General features: G+C 38.5%; 1 protein-coding gene and 1 pseudogene across 1 annotated transcript in view; both read right to left on the bottom strand.

Annotated features, from left to right (window-relative positions):
* Window positions 1–5,133: 5,133 nt before the first annotated feature.
* LOC132858754 (cystine/glutamate transporter-like) lies at window positions 5,134–9,094 on the bottom strand (annotated as a pseudogene).
* A 2,640-nt stretch (window positions 9,095–11,734) lies between these two features.
* Window positions 11,735–21,995, bottom strand: part of LOC132859202 (E3 ubiquitin-protein ligase TRIM39-like) — a 12,396-nt gene continuing 2,135 nt past the window's right edge. The window contains exons 2-6 of the mRNA XM_060889863.1: window positions 15,828–16,073; window positions 15,221–15,444; window positions 14,983–15,124; window positions 14,785–14,808; window positions 11,735–12,282 (exon numbers count right to left, since the gene is read on the bottom strand). Coding sequence (XP_060745846.1) covers window positions 11,735–12,282; window positions 14,785–14,808; window positions 14,983–15,124; window positions 15,221–15,444; window positions 15,828–16,073 — 1,184 coding nt within the window. The remainder of the gene's footprint in view (window positions 12,283–14,784; window positions 14,809–14,982; window positions 15,125–15,220; window positions 15,445–15,827; window positions 16,074–21,995) is intronic.

The raw sequence follows: 21,995 nt of genomic DNA, 5'->3' as shown, positions 1-21,995 counted from the left end.
AGAGACCAGAGAAGAGTGAATTGCAGTAATCGAGACGGGACGTAATCAGAGCATGTACTAATGTTTCGGCATCATTTCTGCAGATAAAAGGTCGCAGTTTGACAATGCGTTGTAAATGAAAAAAAGACGTTTTGGAGAGGCTGCGAATATGGGCATCAAAGGATAGTGAGGGGTCGAATATGATACCTAAATTTCTAACAGTAGCTGAGGGGAAAATCATAGTAGCATCCAGATCAAGACTAAAGTCCACAGAGTTGTTTTTTATTAGAGATGGAGGACCAGTTATCAGAATGTCAGTTTTACCCAGATTCAGGCTAAGAAAATTTGAGTGTAGCCATAGTTTTAACTCGCTAACACAAGAGGAGAGTGAGGATTTTACATTAACAGAATCTGGTCGACAGGCAGTATATAACTGAATATCAGCATAACAATGATAGCTAAAACCATGTCGACGAATGATGTTTCCAAGCGGCTGAATGTACAGAATGAATAGAAGTGGGCCAAGAACAGAGCCCTGTGGGACACCCTGTTTAAGTAAGACAGTAGGAGATTTGGAATTGTGTATGGAGATGAGTGAGATAAGAGGAAAGCCAGGATAGTGCAGAGCCTGATATGCCAAATTCCGCTAAGTGTCATAATATCTTATGACAGACAGTATCAAAGGCAGAGCTGAGGTCTAATAACAGAAGTATAGAGAGACTACCTGAGTCTCCAGTGAGTAAAAGATCATTAACAACCTTTACTAGCGCGGTCTCTGTGCTATGCTGTTGGCGGAAGCCAGATTGAAAAATATCAAAGAGGTTGTTACCAGCTAGGAATGACTGCAGCTGAGAGGCCACAGCCTTTTCCATAATCTTTGATACAAATGGCAAGTTGGAAATAGGGCGGTAGTTGGCTAAGTCTGCCGGGTCCAGATTAGTCTTTTTAAGTATGCGAGTAACAGCAGCAGTCTTAAGTGACCCAGGTACAGTAGAGGAGATAAATGACATATTAATAAGGTGGGAGATGGGGGCAGAAATTGCAGATGTACAGTCTTTTAGTAGGAAAGTAGGTGCAGGATCAAGAGTACATGATGAGGAGTTAGATTTTTGTATTAGCTCAGTGATTAATGAGGAACTGGTTAAGGCTAGGGTTGTCATAGAATTATTAGATTGAGATTTCATATGCACATCGGTAGTTGGTTCCTCACCAAATGTCGCATAGAAAGTATCTAGCTTACCCTGGAAATGGTTCAGGAAAGAGCAGCACATAACTATGGATTCAGAGTCACTAAGGCTGTGCTTTGGTGCTTGAGTCAGTTTATTAATTGTGCTAAATAACATTTTGGGCCTATTGCTTGCTTTGTTAATGATGCTGGAGATATGGGAAGAGCGGGCTGTATTTAAGGCCAATTTATATTGCTGAACACATTCGGAAAATATAAGAAAACGGCCAGTTGAACCAGTTTTCCTGAAGAGACGTTCATGTTGTCTACAATACAATTTTACCTTCAAACCTCGAAGCTCTGCATTGAACCATGGGGAGGAATGGGACACAGGGACAGACCTAATCTTAGTTGGGGCAAACTCATCCAACAATTTTTCAACAGAACAGCAATACTTGCCATAAATCATAGATGGGCAAGTTAAATTTAGCACATCAGAAAGAGTAGAGGAGGCAACAGAATCACAAAAGGAGCTAGTGTCAACAGTATTTAAATGACGATAACGTATGGTTAGATTTTTGATGTGGTTGACTGGACAGATGAATGTAAAATCAAAGGAAATGAGTCTATGGTCAGAAAGAGGGGTAGCTAAACTGTCAACAGAGATTTTATTCAGACCAGATGTACAAACAAGATCAAGCGTGTGACCATGAGTATGAGTTAGAAAATTAACATGCTGGATGAGGTCAAAACAATCAAAGACAACATTTAGCTGAGTAGCAGTGGAGCAAGCAGTATCAACATGATTGTTGAAATCACCAAGAAGAATAACTTGGGACGACACAGCACATGCTTGGGTTAGCAGTTCACTGAGTTCTGAGAAAAAATCACTTTGTTGTTTAGGTGGTCTGTAAATTAATATAAGTACATTGGGATGTTTGGTACCAAGCTTCATCACCATGTACTCAAATGTCGTGTTATTGTGAAAAACCAATTTAGAGACAGTTAATGACGCACGAAAAATGACAGCAAGACCACCCCCTTTACCAGTTGTAGGTGGTTCTGACATATGCCGGTATCCAATAGGGGTAAGCAGATTCAGGTGGATAAAATCATCTGGTACCTGCCAAGTCTCTGTGAGAAATAACATATCAAATTTATTGCCAACTATTAGCTCATTCATATAGGTGCCTTTGTCTGAGATAGATCGACAATTTAGAAGGGCACAGTGTTTATTTGTTCCATTGACAGTAGGGGTATGCTTAATCACAGAGTCAGTCATATTAATGTTGACAAGGGAGTGATGTCGATTATGAGAACGCGCCGACTGTTTCATAGCCCTGCTACTAGACCAGATAGAGGGGATCGCAGACGATGATGACTGAGGAAGGACATATCCTTGCTTTATATATCTAACAGACTTTCTGAATTTCAGTCTATCTCCATGCACATTTTAAAAAATTTTGTAATTTAATCTCTAGTCTCTTCTCCATTTTGATGCACGGTGAGTCGGACATGACCGCCAAGTTTCCATGGAAAAAAGAAACTGGACACATTTCCTATATAAGCTGCTCATGCTGATTTTCACTGCCATTGCTTTTTTCCACATATCCATGTATCTCTTTTTTCTCACAGATTTTTCTGTATGCGCGCTTGTGTGTGTAAAACCGTCATTTTACTGTACATATGTGAAATTTGAGTGTATTTATCACTCCAGGGTGTTTAGCGAAAGAATGTACTGAGGAACCGATTGGTCTGATTTGCACAACTTGTAATATTTATGTATGTAGATGTATTTTAGGTATTTTAAAACTGAGTGTAAATAAGTACATAGATTTAAGCAAATCCCCAAGTAGACACTACTGCATGCAAAGTTTTTAACATTGATGGGGAAACAAATGACTTCATGAATTGAAGCTGACGGTTTTCTTCTAATTATTATTATTTTTATTTTTTTGGCAGCCGAAACAACACAATAAACCAGATCTGTAAACAAATTCTCCAATACAGTAGAATAGAACTGAGATTTCTCTCTTGTATTTTTTTACCTCATGAATTTAACGATCTTGTCTTGGCACTCGGTTCATCGTACGCCAGCAGCTTACTACTGTATTTATGCTGCAGTGTTTCTAGTTCCTAAAGGGCTAGGTGAAGTAAAAATATTCATTTCCACTGAGACACAAACTGATATCAAACACATCAAGCTATCACGTGTAGATTAAAGGGAAAAAAAGCCAAGTCTGCAGTTTTGCATAGAAGCTCAACTTGCTTTGGAATTACATCAATTCTCTATGTCAGTACAATAGCTTATTATCCGTTTCTTTGGTATTATTTACTCCAGCATTTCATTTCATATCTTATACACACATGAACAGCTGTAACATGGTGTGCAGGATTCTAGAATAAATGATAAAGTTATGTTTTAACACATCTCCCAGTCCTGGTCTCTTGCATGCATTGGCTTTTGATAAATTTTTTGGTTGTTTGTCGTTATCACAATCTATGTGTGTTGTTTAAAATAATCTTATAAGTGAATATAAAATATATATGTATCTCCTCTCCTTGATTTGTGCTTTCGGTTGATTAATGAATGAATTAGTTCATTAATTTATTTATATTGCTAATATAAATGCAAATATACATTTCTACATATCACTATAAAAGAAGAGAATACACTTGTGCTGAGGAAGGCTCACTGCCGCTGACTACTCGGCATCAGAAGAGCTTGAGACTAATCTAATGGAGTCTAACAGTGGGAGAGAGGGGATGAGGAGATGAAGACTTGTTTGAGCCCCGAGTCATTATATGGACTAATACATTTAAATGTATTACTATTGTTCTGTAGTGTAGAAGGGACTCTGTAGGGCTTATAAAAGGGGACGGTGTTACAGTGTTAGTTGGCAATCAGTTACAGTGTTAGTTGGCAATGAGATGTTGCTATGTCATTATACGGGGACAAGTTCAGTGTTTGTTTAGATAAAGCGCAGTACGATAGCAAGTTCCGGTGAGGATGGTTGTTGATAAAGCCTTTGTTGTAAAGTGTTACCTTTATTATTCAAGCAAAGTTCCTTTGTTGTGTGACGCTTTTCACGCTTCAATCGACACTAATAGCCAAAACGAGAGAACAACATTACGTTGAAAAGGCTGCAGTATTTCTTTAAACACGTAACCTTTTATCTACGTACATGATTTTACTAAGAGATACTAGAACGTGTGTGTGTGGTTATTGATTTACTTTTCTCATTCTTTACTAATTTATTTTCTTATAGTATAAAGTTTTAACAAAAATATAATGAAATTAGAACAGATCAACAGAATTCTTATTTTACATTTTTAGATTTAGGGTTTTTATTATGCTTTTTATTTTTATTTTTTATTTATGCTTTTTAGTTTTATTTGCATTTCCTAATGGTCCAGTGGCAGGAGCTTATTCTCTCACTGCTTTGGCCCTGGTTTGATTCCCAGGCAATGAACCAAACCCAGCCAGTGAGGGGTTGAACAATCTCAGTCTCAGCCCAGAGTTCAGATAAAATAGGGGGGTTTGTGTCAGGAAGCACATCCGGTGATAAACCTATGTAGAATCCGAATATGCGGACTGGATGGTTCGCCGTAGTGTCTCCAAACATGAAGCAGCCGAAAAAACAACAACGTAAAAAAATCAGCATTATTTATTTATTTGTTTGTTTGTTTGTTTCACGGTATAAAAGTTACTATCATTTTATCATTAAAGATATTGCATCATTTATCAGTAGAAAGTCCAGAGATTTGACAGAAAGTGTTATTTTTGAGTAGCACTATACTACAATCCAGATTAAATGACTCCAATAAATGTCAGTTAAAGAACTGATCTCTGTTTAGCGTTTCACAGTATTTATTTATTTACTTGTAATTACAGCACAAATCAACAAAGCTGATACTGCTACATTATATACAGACTCCACAGACACTCCACAGCTGAAGGTCAGGATGTTATTTCTACTACTTATTACGCTAAACATTTGTTTGAGAATCGGTTGGTTCGTGGCGATCCGTTGTGAGTTTGTTGGACGGTTTTGTTGACGAATCGAGGAGATCCTAATGCGGACTACGGAGCCGAAGCGTTTAGTGTTCTTTCAGTAGGTCTGAACTTCTTGCTGTATTACTTCCAGTAAGATCTGAAGTTGTCTACTGCAGTAATCTAAACAAAGCAAAGGGAGGAAATAATATTGCTGGCCACTAAAAACTCCTTTAAAGGTTAATATAAAGAATGAAAAAGAAGTAACAGTATAAGAAATTCTATTCAATATACAATTAAACCTTGTATGTTGTTCGGGTCTGTGGGACCCATATTCATGAACATCAATAGTTTTGAAAAAAAATTTTCAAACTTGATTATCACTCATAACTTGATTAAATTTGATTTTCTTTTTTTTTATTATATTTTATTTAAAAATAACAAAAAACGAGTAGCACTTTAATTAAAAATGTGATATAATAAAGGTATTGCTTGTAATTGGGATGAAGTAAACATCTGTAGAATATTTTAACATAAAATTTTTGATTGTGTTGAAGTAAAAACCCAAAAATGCAGCATGTCACCAGACCCACCAACACTGGCTGAGTAACAAAAATACGAACACCATTTTTGTGAACACAATTTGATTTGTATAGTGCTTATTACAAACTGCATAGTCACATAGCCCCTGTGATTGACAGGTGTCCCAGGTCGAGTGTATTCACACCTTATACACAGTTGTTCTGGGGACAGGCTTTACATCCACTGTGACACGCACCAGAATAAAGTGCTTACTGGAGATGAACTGACAAGTGTACACAGACAACAAACATGTCTAACAACAATGCGTTTACATTTGGTCGAGGAAGGAAACTCACCAAAGGCTTTTCTCCAGCGGGTGGGAACATATGAGTGTTTCACGGTCAGGTAGTACACTGGGATCCCAGTGAATGTAACACCCAAACTGCAACCTGTGTTCCAGGGGTCTGAATACAGAGACAGACCCACAATGAAGAAGCACACCACTGTGAAGATGACAGGAACAGCCAGAGGAACCTAGGCTCATGCATAGATAGATAGATAGATAGATAGATAGATAGATAGATAGATAGATAGATAGATAGATAGATAGACAGACAGACAGACAGACAGAGAGACAGACAGAGAGATACTCTCATTTCAGCTTTAATTATTTCACAAATTTAATCAATGATTTGATCTTTTATAAACATGTCATTCAAAACATCTGCAGTGATAAAACAGCAAAAAAAAAATATATATATATATTTTAATATTGTTATCATTGTGGTTATGAAATAAGTAAGTTCATTATCTAGTTCGAAACCTTAAAATCTTTTGGATGGTCTGGGAATCGAAAGCGATGGACGACGAGCCCCAGCGTAACCAAGGCAACAAAGAGCCAGCGTGAGAAGGAAAAGAAAGTTGATCAACTGATAAATTTCTCCTTTTGCCACCATGATCACAGTTAGAGGGGACTGTAACAACAAGAAGTGAGACAGTCCATCATACATAAGGGATCGAACAAAATGAAACGTTTTGTTAATGAAAAATATTCACAGATGGGTTTATTCAATGCAGCCACAAGTCAAGCAGAGTTACTTTTACTATACTGGTGTTAAGTATTTTCCAGTAACCGCCTGTTGTTACTGCATCAACTAAACGCTGGTGAACAAAACTTACATTAAAACAGCGTTACATTCCACAAAGTGCATAAATGCTTATATCTGATTGGTCAGAATGTATAGATACATATTTGTGTGTTTGTTCTAATACTTGAATGAATGAATGAAATATTTTCATGCTCCCTTGAGGGGAAAAGGCAATAACAGTAAAACTAAATATATATGATTCAGTAGAAGCAGCCATTACAACAATACAATACATTACCAGCAACAGTACAGCAGGCATCGGTGTCTTTCTGCGTATGTGTATCATGGAAAACAGAACTGGACATTGTCCCTCTCTGGCAGCCACCAATAACATTCTACACACAGACACACAGACACATTAAAATCTGAGGAAACAGATTAAATAGACAGGATGCAGAATTTACAAACACAATGTCCACTTTATTAGATAAGTGCATTAATCGGCAGGTGATCTTGTGTCCTAATAAATGGGACAATGTGTTTCCTTTGAACAGAATCTATACCTAGGTACTGCAAAGATCCCACCGTTCATGGCTCCAAGACAGGACATGGCTACCAGTAAGGGCACCAGTGATGCCATCCTGGGCAGGGCTTTACTGGTGAAAGTCTGTGATGAAAAAATTAGACAGTGAATAATTTGACCTTTAAAAAATCAATCACCGTTTGATATTTCTAACATACTGACTACTGCTACGGCGTCGGATCTCAGCAGCTCATCTTCGGTCATCATAGTGTAATAGGCTACATTCACCAGCACGTATAATATAGTAACTGTGACCATGGACAGAATGATGGCCAGTGGAATGTTTCTGACAAGAAACAGCAAGAAACGAGTGTAAATATAAAGGTAAGAACAGATGTGATGATGCCTTGGGATCTTTTTTTATTCCCTACCTGTTGTACAAACCTTTTGGGATTGATTACCTCTCTGTCACAAAGTTTAATGCAAACCTGAAGGCAAAGACAAACAGGATTTCACAGAGCAGTGTGTAGATACACCTGAATAGACCTGTGCCTACATGCTACTGAGAGAAATGCAACATTGTGGGCTTTTTTTATTCGCATGCTTATTTTATTTAATTTCAATGCATGTAAACTGTATTTAAAAAAAAAAGCATATCACTTACCATCCAGAATAAGCATAAAGTCCTGAGTAGAAGGCTAAAGGCAGCTTTTTCAATGTGAGTGACTCTGAATTAAAAGCATTCTCAAAGTTTTCAGTTTGACCTGAAGAGGGAGTTAAAAACAAGTTTTTTTTACATAGACTATTTAGCGCATCATTTCTTGATCATACAGTTATAGTGTATTAAATCTTGTCCAGAATCAGATCTGTGCTACCTTTGGACAGGGCCATAATTCCTGGGATGACGATCAGAACCAGAGCAGAGATCTTAACGATCAGGAGGATGACTTGTGTACGAGAGGCCAGCGATACACTCCAGCAGTTCACTGCCACCAAAAATGCTGGAATAACACAGTATGTTTGTAATACATTAATAACACCATTAATAACAAAGTGATGCAATTGGAATAGAGTATGTCACTGTTTATTATTATGGGTTATTATTATGGTATGTTATTTCTTTTGGAGATCACAGTGTATTAGTGGATAGCAGGTTTACCTCCAGGGTCGAAACTTTGATTCGTACGTACATCCTCCCTTTGTGTGGTGTTTGTATATTGTCCATGTGATTCAGAGGTTTTCTCTGGGTACTCCAGTTTCCTCCCTCAGTCCAAAGATGTGTGTGTTTGTGTGTGTGTGAGAGAGAGAGATTGCCCTGTGATTGTTTTTTTTTTTGTTATTTTGTTTTCCATTTATCCTGACTAAATTTGGGTTGAGAGTCCAGAAAACACCGCATCGAAGTGAGGATTCGCCTTTTCATCACATGGTGCACACACACTGGCAATATAGTGTCCTGCCTTCCAGCATGTCTTTGGGAGATCAGAGGAAACCTGAGGAAACTGGAGGAACTTATAAAGGAAATACTGTTGAACGGCAAAGGAATGCACTGTACTCGTGGGTTAGATGGTGGTGTACTAAAAAGTTCATTTGTATTCAGTTTTAACTCACTCATTGCAAGAAAACTGGTTAATTTGACTAATGGCAGAGGAGCTGGGCACGGCGTGAAAACAGGAATGTTCCCCCAAAGTCTTCAGTGTCAGTTCTGATATTTCCAGGCCAGTCTTACCAGTGAACGCTTTGAACTGTAAAAAACGCTCACTTATCTCCCACTGATCATCCTCCTTGTTTGCAACATATCTTAAAAGAATCACATTCTGCTCCATGTGGGAAATATCAGGAGTTACATCACAAATCACAGAATAATAAATTGTTTTCTCCCTTTCCTTCAATATTTCTTCCAAGACCTGTCTGCTGATGATGCATTTACTCATATTCAGAATCACAAAATGAATTTATTGAACTCTGTGGAAAAACCACAGAGTTCAATAAATTCATTTTGTGATTCTGAATATGAGTAAATGCATCATCAGCAGACAGGTGAGTGACATAATGTTACTTTTATATGTATAAGCGCTTTATACAATATAATGCTTGCGACATGCGTCATGACTCGTATCCAGTTTTTCTTTTGCACGCCGGTAAAAAAAAAAACAAAAAAAAACTGACAGTACCCGGCCGCCCTCAGCAGTTTTCCTGCTGAAAAGACACGACTAAACTGTCATAAAGAATGTCTTGATCGACTGGGATACAGCAGCTCTTTTGGCCTCCCTCTCTTCTTTTCATGGCGTTTCTGGTACCCTGATTTATGTTTTCGTATCATTTTCAATCGGTCAGTCAGTCTCCGTCTCTTCCACCAAGTTCATCTCTAACTTCAGCTGCCGCATCAACACTGTTACCAGCATGAAGTTGCCCCCCAAACAACGCAAAACGTCAGCAAAATAGTCTCGTTCGTTTGTGCTTCGTTGGTGCTGCTAAAAGTTTTGTTTGTGCTGCTTTGGTTTTTATAATATTAAAATAATATTAGCCCCCCACCTGCTCCAAATTCAACAAAATCGGTCGTTTGTGCTCCGTTTGTGCCGGTGTTTTAATATTGAACATTATAGGTGGGTTATAAATGCTGGTATTACAATACTAATAGAGTAAAATAGATCATTTAACTGGTCACACATTTATGATTCATGAGCAGTGACTATTTTATTTCACTTTTTTCATTTGTTCAATCTCACCCACATATTTCATGTTAGTAAAGATGTTTTAATAGAACGACAACTCAACTGTCAAGACTATTATACAATCCAATAAAGAATTATCTTGACTTCCCTGGTCTCTCCTGACTTTTTATTTTATTTACTTTAAAACTTTGTATTATTATTTATTTAAGGTTTTAAATAAGAAGCAACTGAGTGTGAGGGTCGACACCCCATGGAGAAATGTACTTGGTTTTAATGCTGATATTAAACCAGAGTGGAGACACTGTACAAACCACCGTTAACCAAAAAAGCTGCCGAGCTCCAATGGAGGATTTTACACTGTATTCTCTCTGTGAACTCTTTTATTTCCATTTTAAACCCTGATGTTACACGACTGTCCTTTCTGTTCACAGAGACAAACTGTTGTTCATGCTTTTATTCACTGCTCCAGGTTACAGTCTTTCTTTGTGTTTTTACGGCGCTTCTTAAGGTCTTTTAATGTTGATTTTACTTTTCAGTGTTTTATTCTTGGTTTTAAATACGTCAGGAGAGACCGGTTCAGGTGCCAACTGATCAATTTTATCTTTGGTCAGGCAAAAATGGCAACATACCTGAGCCGAAAAAACAAAATTGCTCAAAATACAGACTGTGAGTCTAAAGTAATCTTCTCCATACTTATTGAATCAAGAGTACTGACAGATTTTAATTTCTATAAAAGCATGAATAACCTGCACATGTTTCAGTCAGTGTGGTGGTGTAAAAATGTTCTATGTGCAGTCATTGAGGGAGAACTGAGCTTTGCACCAGAGCTAAGCTAATGATGATTATTATTATCAGTTAACCTCATTTATTTGAATTATTTTAATACTTATATTTATTTATTTATAGTTATTGAGTCACGCTGATTGTTGTTTTTTACGTGACTTGTGCAAATAAAGGATCTCTCTCTCTCTCTCTCTCTCTCTCTCTCTCTCTCTCTCCCCCCCTCTCCCCCCTCCCTCCCGCCCTCTCTTCTCGGAGCATCATGGAAGAACAACAAATTTTTTCATCTTATAAATAAACTATGAATTACTCCAACTATTTATAATGTAACAAAAAACACACCAACACAGTGAAATAAAATACATTCCCATAAACAAAAAACAAACACAAAATATCCTGATTGCTGGATAAATAGTTTAATATGTGATTTGTTGGGGGCACGGTTAGCATGTTCACCTCACACCTCCAGGGTCGGGGTTCGATTCCCGCCTCCGCCATGTGTTTGTGGAGTTTGCATGTTCTCCCCGTGCCTCGGGGGTTTCCTCCAGGTACTGTGGTTTCCTCCCCCGGTCCAAAGACATGCATGGTAGGTTGATTGGAAATAAAATAAAATAACTGATTGGCATCTCTGGAAAAATTGTCCCGAGTGCGTGAGTGAATGAGAGTGTGTGTGTGCCCTGTGATGGGTTGGCACTCCGTCCAGGGTGTATCCTGCCTTGATGCCCAATGATGCCTGAGATAGGCACAGATAGGTAGTTAGGCACAGATAGGTAGTTCAAATAAGTGATAGAAAATGAATGAATGAAAGAATGTGATTTGTAATGACAAAGTTCCACAGTCATAATGTCACATATTCATAATAAACAGACTGTAGGATTACAATTAAAACCAGGTATTAAAATAATATGTACAGCATTTTAAAAAGATATATGTGTTTCTAAAATCTAACCAAAAAGTAAACAAATTCTTTTTACTCTTACCATCTGATGATCAAATTTGTGAGGTTTAAATTTATTCAGTGTTACATACAGGAGAGATGATCAGTGGTGCTGAATTTTTAGCTCCTTCACTGAAACAAGGACTGAAGAACGGATAGAGTTCCTCAGTGAAAGTCTGACCAGTGAAAGAGTAGATATGAGATCTGGACTTCACATCATAAAAGGAGACCAGACCCTCCTCATAGTCCACAAACACCCCCACAACCTCCACCTTCTCTCTCAGTGTGAGAGGGACAGAGGGACCTTCACAAGCATCATACTGATTCTCATTCCTCAGGATCACAGTCCAGAATCCATTCTGAGGAGTCAGTGTAATCTCCGTCTTTCTGTTAATGTTCTCTCTTGCGACTCCTAATGACCAGTCAGTTTTTCCTCTGACCTGCACCTCATAATAAAATCTCCCTGAGGAGAAACTTTGCTTTCCCAGAACACAGATACACCAATTAAACCTCTGTGGTGTATCAGGGAGATTCTGTTGTTTGTCTCCATGTGTGACTTGTTTTCCATCAGCAGACAGGATGAGATATGGATGAGCTGTATCAGGATCCAGAGTCACATCCACTGAGAGAAACACAGTGTGTGATATGAGTAAAGATGTAAAAAATATTACATCATCATCCAGTGGATCATATTCATTATTGATTTATAAAAGGATTTGTAGAAGATTTTTTAAATTTTATTTCATTGAAATTTCAAAAATACAGTTTATAATAGATGTCTGTTACAGATACAAAATATAAAAAGGTACCTTCTGAAACTTTAGTGATTAATTTGTGTTTGTAATGTTTGTTTTTCAGGAAATACACAGAAAGAGTCACAGAACAGGAGAGAAAAACATTTGAGGTAAAAACCTCGATTGTCTCTAGTGATAAATATCTGGTAGGTTTTACATTTAGAAATAAAACATGGGACTCTCAAGTGATTGAGAGAAACTGTGTTTTTTTATATTCTTTTTTAACTGTATGATTATAAATCTCTCAGCCTTCTTTGTCCAGCAAAACAACAACATTCCCCTCTGATAGACAAAGAGTTTTATACTCATCACTTTTCCACATACACGGTGTAACAAATCATTCAGAATCATTCATTATTTCCACACAATGTTTTACTAACATCTAGAATCTTTTATTTCTACAAGTGAAGCTGAATTCAATCCAATCATAAAGCTGAAAAGTGAAGGGGAAAGAACAGGGATTTACTCCAAGTTGTGGAATTTGGACTCAAACCTTTGGGGGTTTATTTAATGTCAGGACACAAAACAGTTGTATTGAAAATTTGAATTATAAAATATGAATCTCCGAACATCTAAAAAAATGTAAATTAAATCTTAAATCTAAATTTTAACTCCTGCACACGGATTCACATAACTTCTCATTACATAAGAACATTTTGATATGGAAAGTAAAATTAAAAGTATCTAGTGTAACGTTTACTTCCAGTTAGCTGTCATCAACAATAATGTCTCTGCACTAGAGCTTCTACCAGTTACTTTATAAAAAAATAATTTCTCCTGTGTTTATGTGACTCATACTATTTATGGTTCACGACATCCAGAATCCAATCACGGCTCTCAGTCACGGCTCGCTCATCACATTTAATAAATAGATTTGGTGTGAATGAATTTGCTTCCAGACATTTTTTTACATTAAAATAAATTAATTGAAATAAAATTAGCTTTGTAAGATTTGCAGTGTCTCTACATAATTCCCATCATTTTATCTAGCATTCAGTCAATCTACTGATTCAGTCCATCCATTCATGTCTAATCTATCTGTTGTCCACAAGCATTTATGATTGTTTCATTAAAAATTGATTATACAGAGCATAAGTCCAAATGAAGGCAGTCTGTAACTGATTAAAACATATAAACATCATTTATTTATTTATTTGTTATTTGGTGTTATTTCTTTGGGGCAGTGGTAGTTAAAGTGGTTAAGTCTCTGTGTTGATGAGCAGAGGATTGGGGTTAAAGCTGCCCCTGCTGGGCTCCTGAGCAAAAGGCCCTCTGCTCCAGAGCTGCTGCTTCTTCTTATAGTGAGATTTGAACATTTTACTATGTATATAATGAAGACAGAGGAGAATCTACACCCCTGGTTTCTGCCCCTGGGACACCAGTGGATTTTCCTAGAGTCTGTACTTCTGAACTTACTGAAGCTTGTTCAAATACATAATGCCTTGTTTCTGTGTTTTGTGAGAATAAAATGATCCATATGAATTCAGTGAAATGTTGAAGAGCTTGACATGTATTGTGTTACCTGATAGGATACTGAATAATCACATTTTAAATGTTTCCTCTCAAGTTTGTTAGTTATTTGTTTGTTTACTTGTTTGTTTTGTAGAGTTTTACACTAAAAGGTAGACGTTTGGGTAAATGATGAAGATTGAAGAAATGATAACTCACACCACCATAAGCAGATATACTCATTTACACACACACACACACACACACACACACACACACACACACACACACACACACAAATATTCTCACACGCATAAACACAACATATATTCTCTCTCTCTCACATGCACACACGCACACACACACACACACACACACACACACACACACACACACACACACACACAACACATTCCCAAACACACATTTTTGTAGAATACATTCATGACTTTTATGTTCAAGTTTATCTGTAAATGACATAAACACTGCATGGTGTAAAAACTCTTTTCTAACTGCATGACTTTAAAACTCTCACCTTTTGGACAGCATAAAGATTACATTTACCACTGATAGTCAAAGAAATCCATCTTTTATCATGCAGTTAAAAAGGTATAAAGTTAATCTCTGTACAAACATACATCTGTTCCTGCATTATTTTATTAGTGAAATGTAAGAAGATGATCAGTGTTTCTAAAGTAGAAAAGGGTTTAAGGGCTTTAGTGCATGACAGTAATAAGGAGCTATAGTGAGGAGGATAATGAAACACTTTAATAATCCTTTTATCTGGAGAGATCTACAGATTAAAATAAGTCTGATGATGCAGTGGTGTAATGCTGATATGTACATTTTAATATGAGAGGAAATCAGAAAGTTCACAGTACCTGCATACTGCTGAATCCTCTTCAGTTCTGTGGAAACTAATTACAACAAAACATCACTGTCATTAGATTTCAGATCAGTTATTGGTATTTAATATTTCGATTTTGCAAAACATCTACTTTAGTCTATTATTAGAGACTTTTTTTTTATCAAATCTAAAGTACAAAATAATTTCTCACCTGTTTTCTTTAACTTGTAATTGAGTGATTTAGTGAGTTTCTTATTCAGAGTCTGCTGAAGCTGAGACAGAGCTGTCATCACAGTGTCCCCACTCACACCAGTGTTAATGCTGATCTCAGTCCAGTTCTTGGTGTGTGAAGGGCTGCACATGGAGGAGTAAATCTACAGTAGAGCAGGAGAGAGGAGAAATCCCTCAGCATGGTTAGTGTTGTTCTGTGATGTTCTGCATTGTCAGTGAGCAGAGAGAGGAACACTGACCTGTAGGAGGTGGAGCTGCTTCTCAGTGTGTGAGAGCTGCTCCAGCACAGTGTCTCTCCTCTTCAGCACACTGATTTCCTGCTCTAGCTCTTTAATGAGTCCTTCAGCCTTCCTCTCTGCTGCTTTTTGCTTCTCCTCCATCATCTCCAGCAGCTCAGCCTGACTTCTCTCAATGGAGTGAATCAGAGCAGTGAAGACTTCAACAATGTCTGCTTTCTCTTTCTCTGTGCTTCTCTAAAGGAGGAACACATTTTCACTTCCATCAGATAACACTGATAGTGAACTTTGTTCATTTCTACAAATAAGAATTAAACTACTGAATCTATCAGATATTAACTCATGTCATGTTTGTACACACTTTGCTTTGTTCTACTGAGTGTTTGATCTCTTTTATCTTCGTCAGTCTGAACTCTCTCATGATTCTGGCATATGTTGGCCACCAGGTTCTCCACAGGGTTTATTAGTTTGTGTTTCTTAAGTTTTGGAACATGATAATGTGGCTCTAAATGAATTTTACAGAAACTCAGTCCACAATCCAGACAGGATTTTAGGGCCTTCAGCTTCCCTCCACTGAAGGCATCACAAAGAACCTCAGGTTTGTCAGAACCACTTTTCTTCTTGAAGTGATCTGCAACCTCTCTCAGTGTTGTATTAATCTTCAGTTCAGGTCTTTTGGTGAATTTCTTGTTACATAATGGACAGCGACAGTGTTGATTCATGTCCCAGCAATGTGTAAGGCAGCTCTTACAGAAGTTGTGTCCACATGGAGTGGTGACAGGATCAGTGAGCACATCCACACAGATCGGACACAGCAGCAGATCTTTAGACAGGAGACTGCTGGAGTCATGAGAAACTAGAAAAGAAAATGTTACACATTGCTGATAAATGGTGTAAATAGATTAAACTGCATCTGTAGTTTAGGTGTGAAAATCACAGACTAGAATGTCTACAAGTTTTCCTAAACTGTGTAAAGGCACTTGTTGGGTTGTCAGTTACTGTTAGTGTAAAAATGTTATTTTTGTAGAATAGATTTATGAATATTTCAGTGAAAAATGGTTGCCATCTGACATCACTGACTGAACATCAGCTCTGTTTGGATGATGAGAGGATGCAGAGTTTATTTAAACAGCATTGCCCTGCTAGTTGTGTGTGGGTGGTTGGGTGGGTGCTGGTGTGGTTAGTTGTGTGAGAGAGTGAGCTGTTTTTGGGAGGCGTTTTAAATCTCTCCCAGAAGTTTGTATTTACTGTTTAGTGATTGTACTTTGATTGAGTTTGTTTGATATTTTGTTATTCTTTCTGTTGTTGGAATTGACATCTCTGTAACAGGAAGTTTTTCTTTTGGTTGTAAGTTAATATTTGTTAACCTTTTTCATTCTTTATTTGTTGAGTTCTATTGTTAATTTGGAGAGGGGTTAGTAGGGAAGGGGTGCCATTTCTTTTGGATCTTGTTTTCTCCTGTTTATGTTAGTAATGGAGTTAGTGTATTGTGTATTGTGTTGTAATCTTTGTTTTTTTTTCTTTTGTAGCTTATTTAGTTTCTCCCTAAATGAGTTAGATGGGTTCTGCTTATTGTTTTGTCCTGATCCCCCTCTTGAAGTCTTCAAACCCTCCTGCACTTCATGTTTGGGAATAAATGAGCTTTGTTCATTTTGACTTGGTTGTATAGTGACATTCTTTTTTGTGACAGGATTGGGGTTGAGTTGTTGATCCTCACAGTTGATACACACCACCTTTTATTCTGTTACTCATCCCTCCATCCCCAGACTCCTTTTGTTCCCTGGGAACGTAGCGAAGTGTCACTGCCAAGCTCCAACAATAACACATTTTTACTCAACAAAGTGACACATTTTTCAGCCTGTAGTTTCATGTTAATGTTCATTTACAGATTCCTAGATTATTAATCTTTTATAAGTATTAGACTTTTAGACATCAATGTGTATTTAAAATGTTGTGTTCTACATTGTTTGGTGTTACGTTATACATTTTGAAGTTATTTAGTGTTGCAAGGTTTTGTTAAATTAAGTTTGTAATAATCATTATCAATATTCAAGATGAATATTACATATAACACATTATTGTGATGTAATATTTTACTCTGAAAGCTGTCTGACCTTCTGTGCACGTGACTAGAAGTTCTTTGTGACTATAAATTGTTTTATACTCTAACCAGAGAGAATTTGTGTACAATATTAGAGGGTCAGAAGGAGCTGGAGACGTGATGGTGAGACTCAGGCTCATAAACAACTTAGGCAGACCTTGGTAGGATCCTGATCAGTAGATGATCGAGCGTTGTGCATCTAGCCAATGATTGCTGATGTTTTCCTTTCTTCTGTTGTCTGCCTATAAATCATTCCTATATAACCTCAGAGTAATAAATGTTCTAGGCCCTTCCACTCTCATGATACACGAGGAGCGCTGGGTCCTGCTGTGCAGCAGCACAAATACATTGTGAACCTTTTTACTCTTGCTCGTTCTGAACAGTGTGCTATTTTTATTTACTCAAAAACTTCCACAACAATAATCAGTCACAGATTTTGCTAAATATATTATTTGGTAACTATTTTACATCTTTCTTTAACAGTTTCTATGTATTTGTTATTATTTGTATATTTTCTGTTTAGTTTCTACAGACATTTAGCTCAGTTACATAGAGACAGTTTTCAGGGAGTTTTTCATGATGCTTATTTTCAAGGTTTTGTTTTTTTTAACCATTTAAATTTGAATCAATCACCCTGATTACATCTCACCATAATTATATTCCCTGCTTCATATCTACAAGTACTGCATTATCAGAACTGTCAGTCATCACATTATCTGTGTATGTTACACACACTACTGTTGCTGCATATTGTTATTAGCACTACCATGCACTTCTCCCACTTTATGTACATAACTGACCAGTCATATATTCTGTATTATATTTAATACTCATACTGTCTATATTGTATCACATTGTCTGCATTTTCTTGTACAGTCTGTATTGTCCTGTCTTGTGTAGTATAATTAGGGGTCAAGCCCCTAAGGGGCGTAGACACCTATTGTTTCGTTAGTTTTCTTCTTCTTCTTCTTCTTCTTCATCTTCTTCTTCTTCTTCTTCTTCTTCTTCTTCTTCTTCTTATTATTATTATTATTATTGTTATTATTATTATTCTTCCGTCCGTCATTGAAGTCAATGGCAGCCCATAGAACCGTACGTAGGAAAGTTATGAAATTTGGCACACATGTAGAGGCCAGTCTTAGAAGTTACTGTAGCAACTTTGGTGTGTCTAGCTCAAACCGTCTAGCGCCACCAACAGTCCAAAAACCCAATTTTGTGCTGAATCGTAAGGCCTAGAGGCAAAATTCTTGCAACATCAGAATCAGAATCAGAAAGGTCTTTATGAGGGACACACACACACAGTTACACACACATTTACACACACACACTTACTCACACTCGCACACTCACATACTCACACACACACACTCTCACACACACACATACAGACACACAGACACTCAGACACACACTCACACACACACACTCACACAGACACACGCACACACGCACTCACACTCACACTCACTCACACACACACACAGACACACACAGACACTCACACACACACTCACACTCACACACACACCCTCTCACACACACACAGACACACACAGACACTCACACACACACACACACACACAGACACTCACACTCACACAGACACACACACTCACACAGACGAGGAACACACACACTTACACACACATTTACACACACCCGCACACTCACATACTCACACACACTCACATACACACACATTTACACACACACACTCTCTCACACACACACACTCTCACACACACTCTCACACACACACACACTCACAGTCACACACACACACAGACACACACACTCACACACACACACACGCACACATACACTTACACACACATTTACACACACATTTACACACACACACTTACTCACAATCGAAAACATACTCACACTCGCACACTCACATACTCACACACACACACTCTCACACACACAGACACTCACACACACTCACACTCACACACAGACACACACACTCACACAGACGAGGAACACACACACTTACACACACATTTACACACACACTCACACACTCACATACTCACACACACACTCACATACACACACATTTACACACACACACTCTCTCACACACACACACACTCTCACACACACTCTCTCTCTCACACACACACACACACACTCACACAGACACACTCACACACACACACACACACACACACTCTCTCACAAACACACTCACACACACACATACACACACACACACACTTTATTGTCAAGTATGTTTTCACATACGAGGAACACACACACACACACACACACACTGACACACACATTGACACACATACACACACAGACACACTCACACTCACACTCATACACACACACACACACTCACACAGACACACACACACACACAGACATGCACACAAACACACACACACACAGAGACACACACACACACACTCACACACGGACACACACACCCACACACACACACACACACACACACACACGGGGTCAAGCCGATCAGATGCGCTCAGAACATGTCGCTGATGAAACATACCAAGTTTCCACACTCGCACACTCACATACTCACTCACACACTCACATACTCACACACATACTCACATACACACACATTTACACACACACACACTCTCACACACACACACAGACACACTCACAGACACACAGACATACACACGTGCACACTCACACTCACACAGACACACTCACACACACACTTTATTGCCAAGTATGTTTTCACATACGAGGAACACTCACACTTACACACACTCACTTACACACACACACCTACACACATTTTGAATTTTCACGTCAAGTTCAGTATTTTACCAATACAATGCCATATAGCTATGAAACTTGGTATGGTTCATCAGCGACATGTTCTGAGCGCATCTGATCGGCTTGACCCCGGTATCGCTGCTTGCAGCTATATTTATTATTATTATTATTATTATTATTATTATTATTATTATTATTATTATTATTATTATTCCGTCCATCATTGAAGTCAATGGCAGCCCATAGAACCGTACGTAGGAAAGTTATGAAATTTGGCACACATGTAGAGGCCAGTCTTAGAAGTTACTGTAGCAACTTTGGTGTGTCTAGCTCAAACCGTCTAGCGCCACCAACAGTCCAAAAACCCAATTTTGTGCTGAATTGTAAGGCCTAGAGGCAAAATTCTTGCAACATCAGAATCAGAATCAGAATCACAAAGGTCTTTATTGCCAAGTATGTTTAGGCAAAATTCTTGCAAAATCAGAATCAGAACCAGAATCAGAAAGGTTTTTATGAGGGACACGCACACACTTACACACACATTTACACACACACACTTACTCACACTCGCACACTCACACTCACACACACACACTCTCACACACACACACATACAGACACACAGACACACACAGACACTCAGACACACACTCACACACACACACTCACACAGACACACGCACACACGCACTCACACTCACACACACACTCACACACACTCACACACACACACAGACACTCACACAAACACACACTCACACACACACACCCTCTCACACACACACAGACACACACAGACACTCACACACACACACAGACACTCACACTCACACAGACACACACACTCACACAGACGAGGAACACACACACTTACACACACATTTACACACACACTCGCACACTCACATACTCACACACACTCACATACACACACATTTACACACACACACTCTTTCACACACACACACTCTCACACACACTCACACACACACACACTCACACACACACACAGACACACACATTCACACACACACACACACACACATACACTTACACACATTTACACACACACACTTACTCACAATCGAAAACATACTCACACTCGCACACTCACATACTCACACACACACTCTCACACACACACACAGACACACACAGACACTCACACACACTCACACTCACACACACTCACACACACACACTCACACAGACACACACACACGCACTCACACACACACACTCACACAGACACACTCACACACACACAGACACACACAGACACTCACACACACACTCACACACGCACACACCCTCTCACACACACACAGACAAACACACAGACACTCACACACACTCACACACACACACTCACACAGACACACACACACACACACGCACTCACACACACACACTCACACAGACACACTCACACACACAGACACACACAGATGCTCACACACACACTCACACTCACACACGCACACACCCTCTCACACACACACACAGACAAACACACAGACACTCACACACACACACACAGACACACACACTCACACAGACGAGGAACACACACACTTACACATTTACACACACACTCACACACTCACATACTCACACATACACTCTCTCACACACACACACACACTCTCACACACACTCTCTCTCACACACACACACACACACACACACACTCACACAGACACACTCACACACACACACACACACTCTCACACACACACACACTCACACACACACATACACACACACACACACACACTTTATTGTCAAGTATGTTTTCACATACGAGGAACACACACACACACTGACACACACATTGACACACATACACACACAGACACACAGACACACACACTCACACTCACACACTCACACTCACACACACTCACACAG

This window comes from Tachysurus vachellii, chromosome 16, assembly GCF_030014155.1.
Source record: "Tachysurus vachellii isolate PV-2020 chromosome 16, HZAU_Pvac_v1, whole genome shotgun sequence".
NCBI classification, from domain to species: Eukaryota; Metazoa; Chordata; class Actinopteri; order Siluriformes; family Bagridae; genus Tachysurus; species Tachysurus vachellii.
The sequence above is the reverse complement of the archived record's forward strand: the minus strand, read 5'-3'. Positions and strand labels throughout refer to the sequence as shown.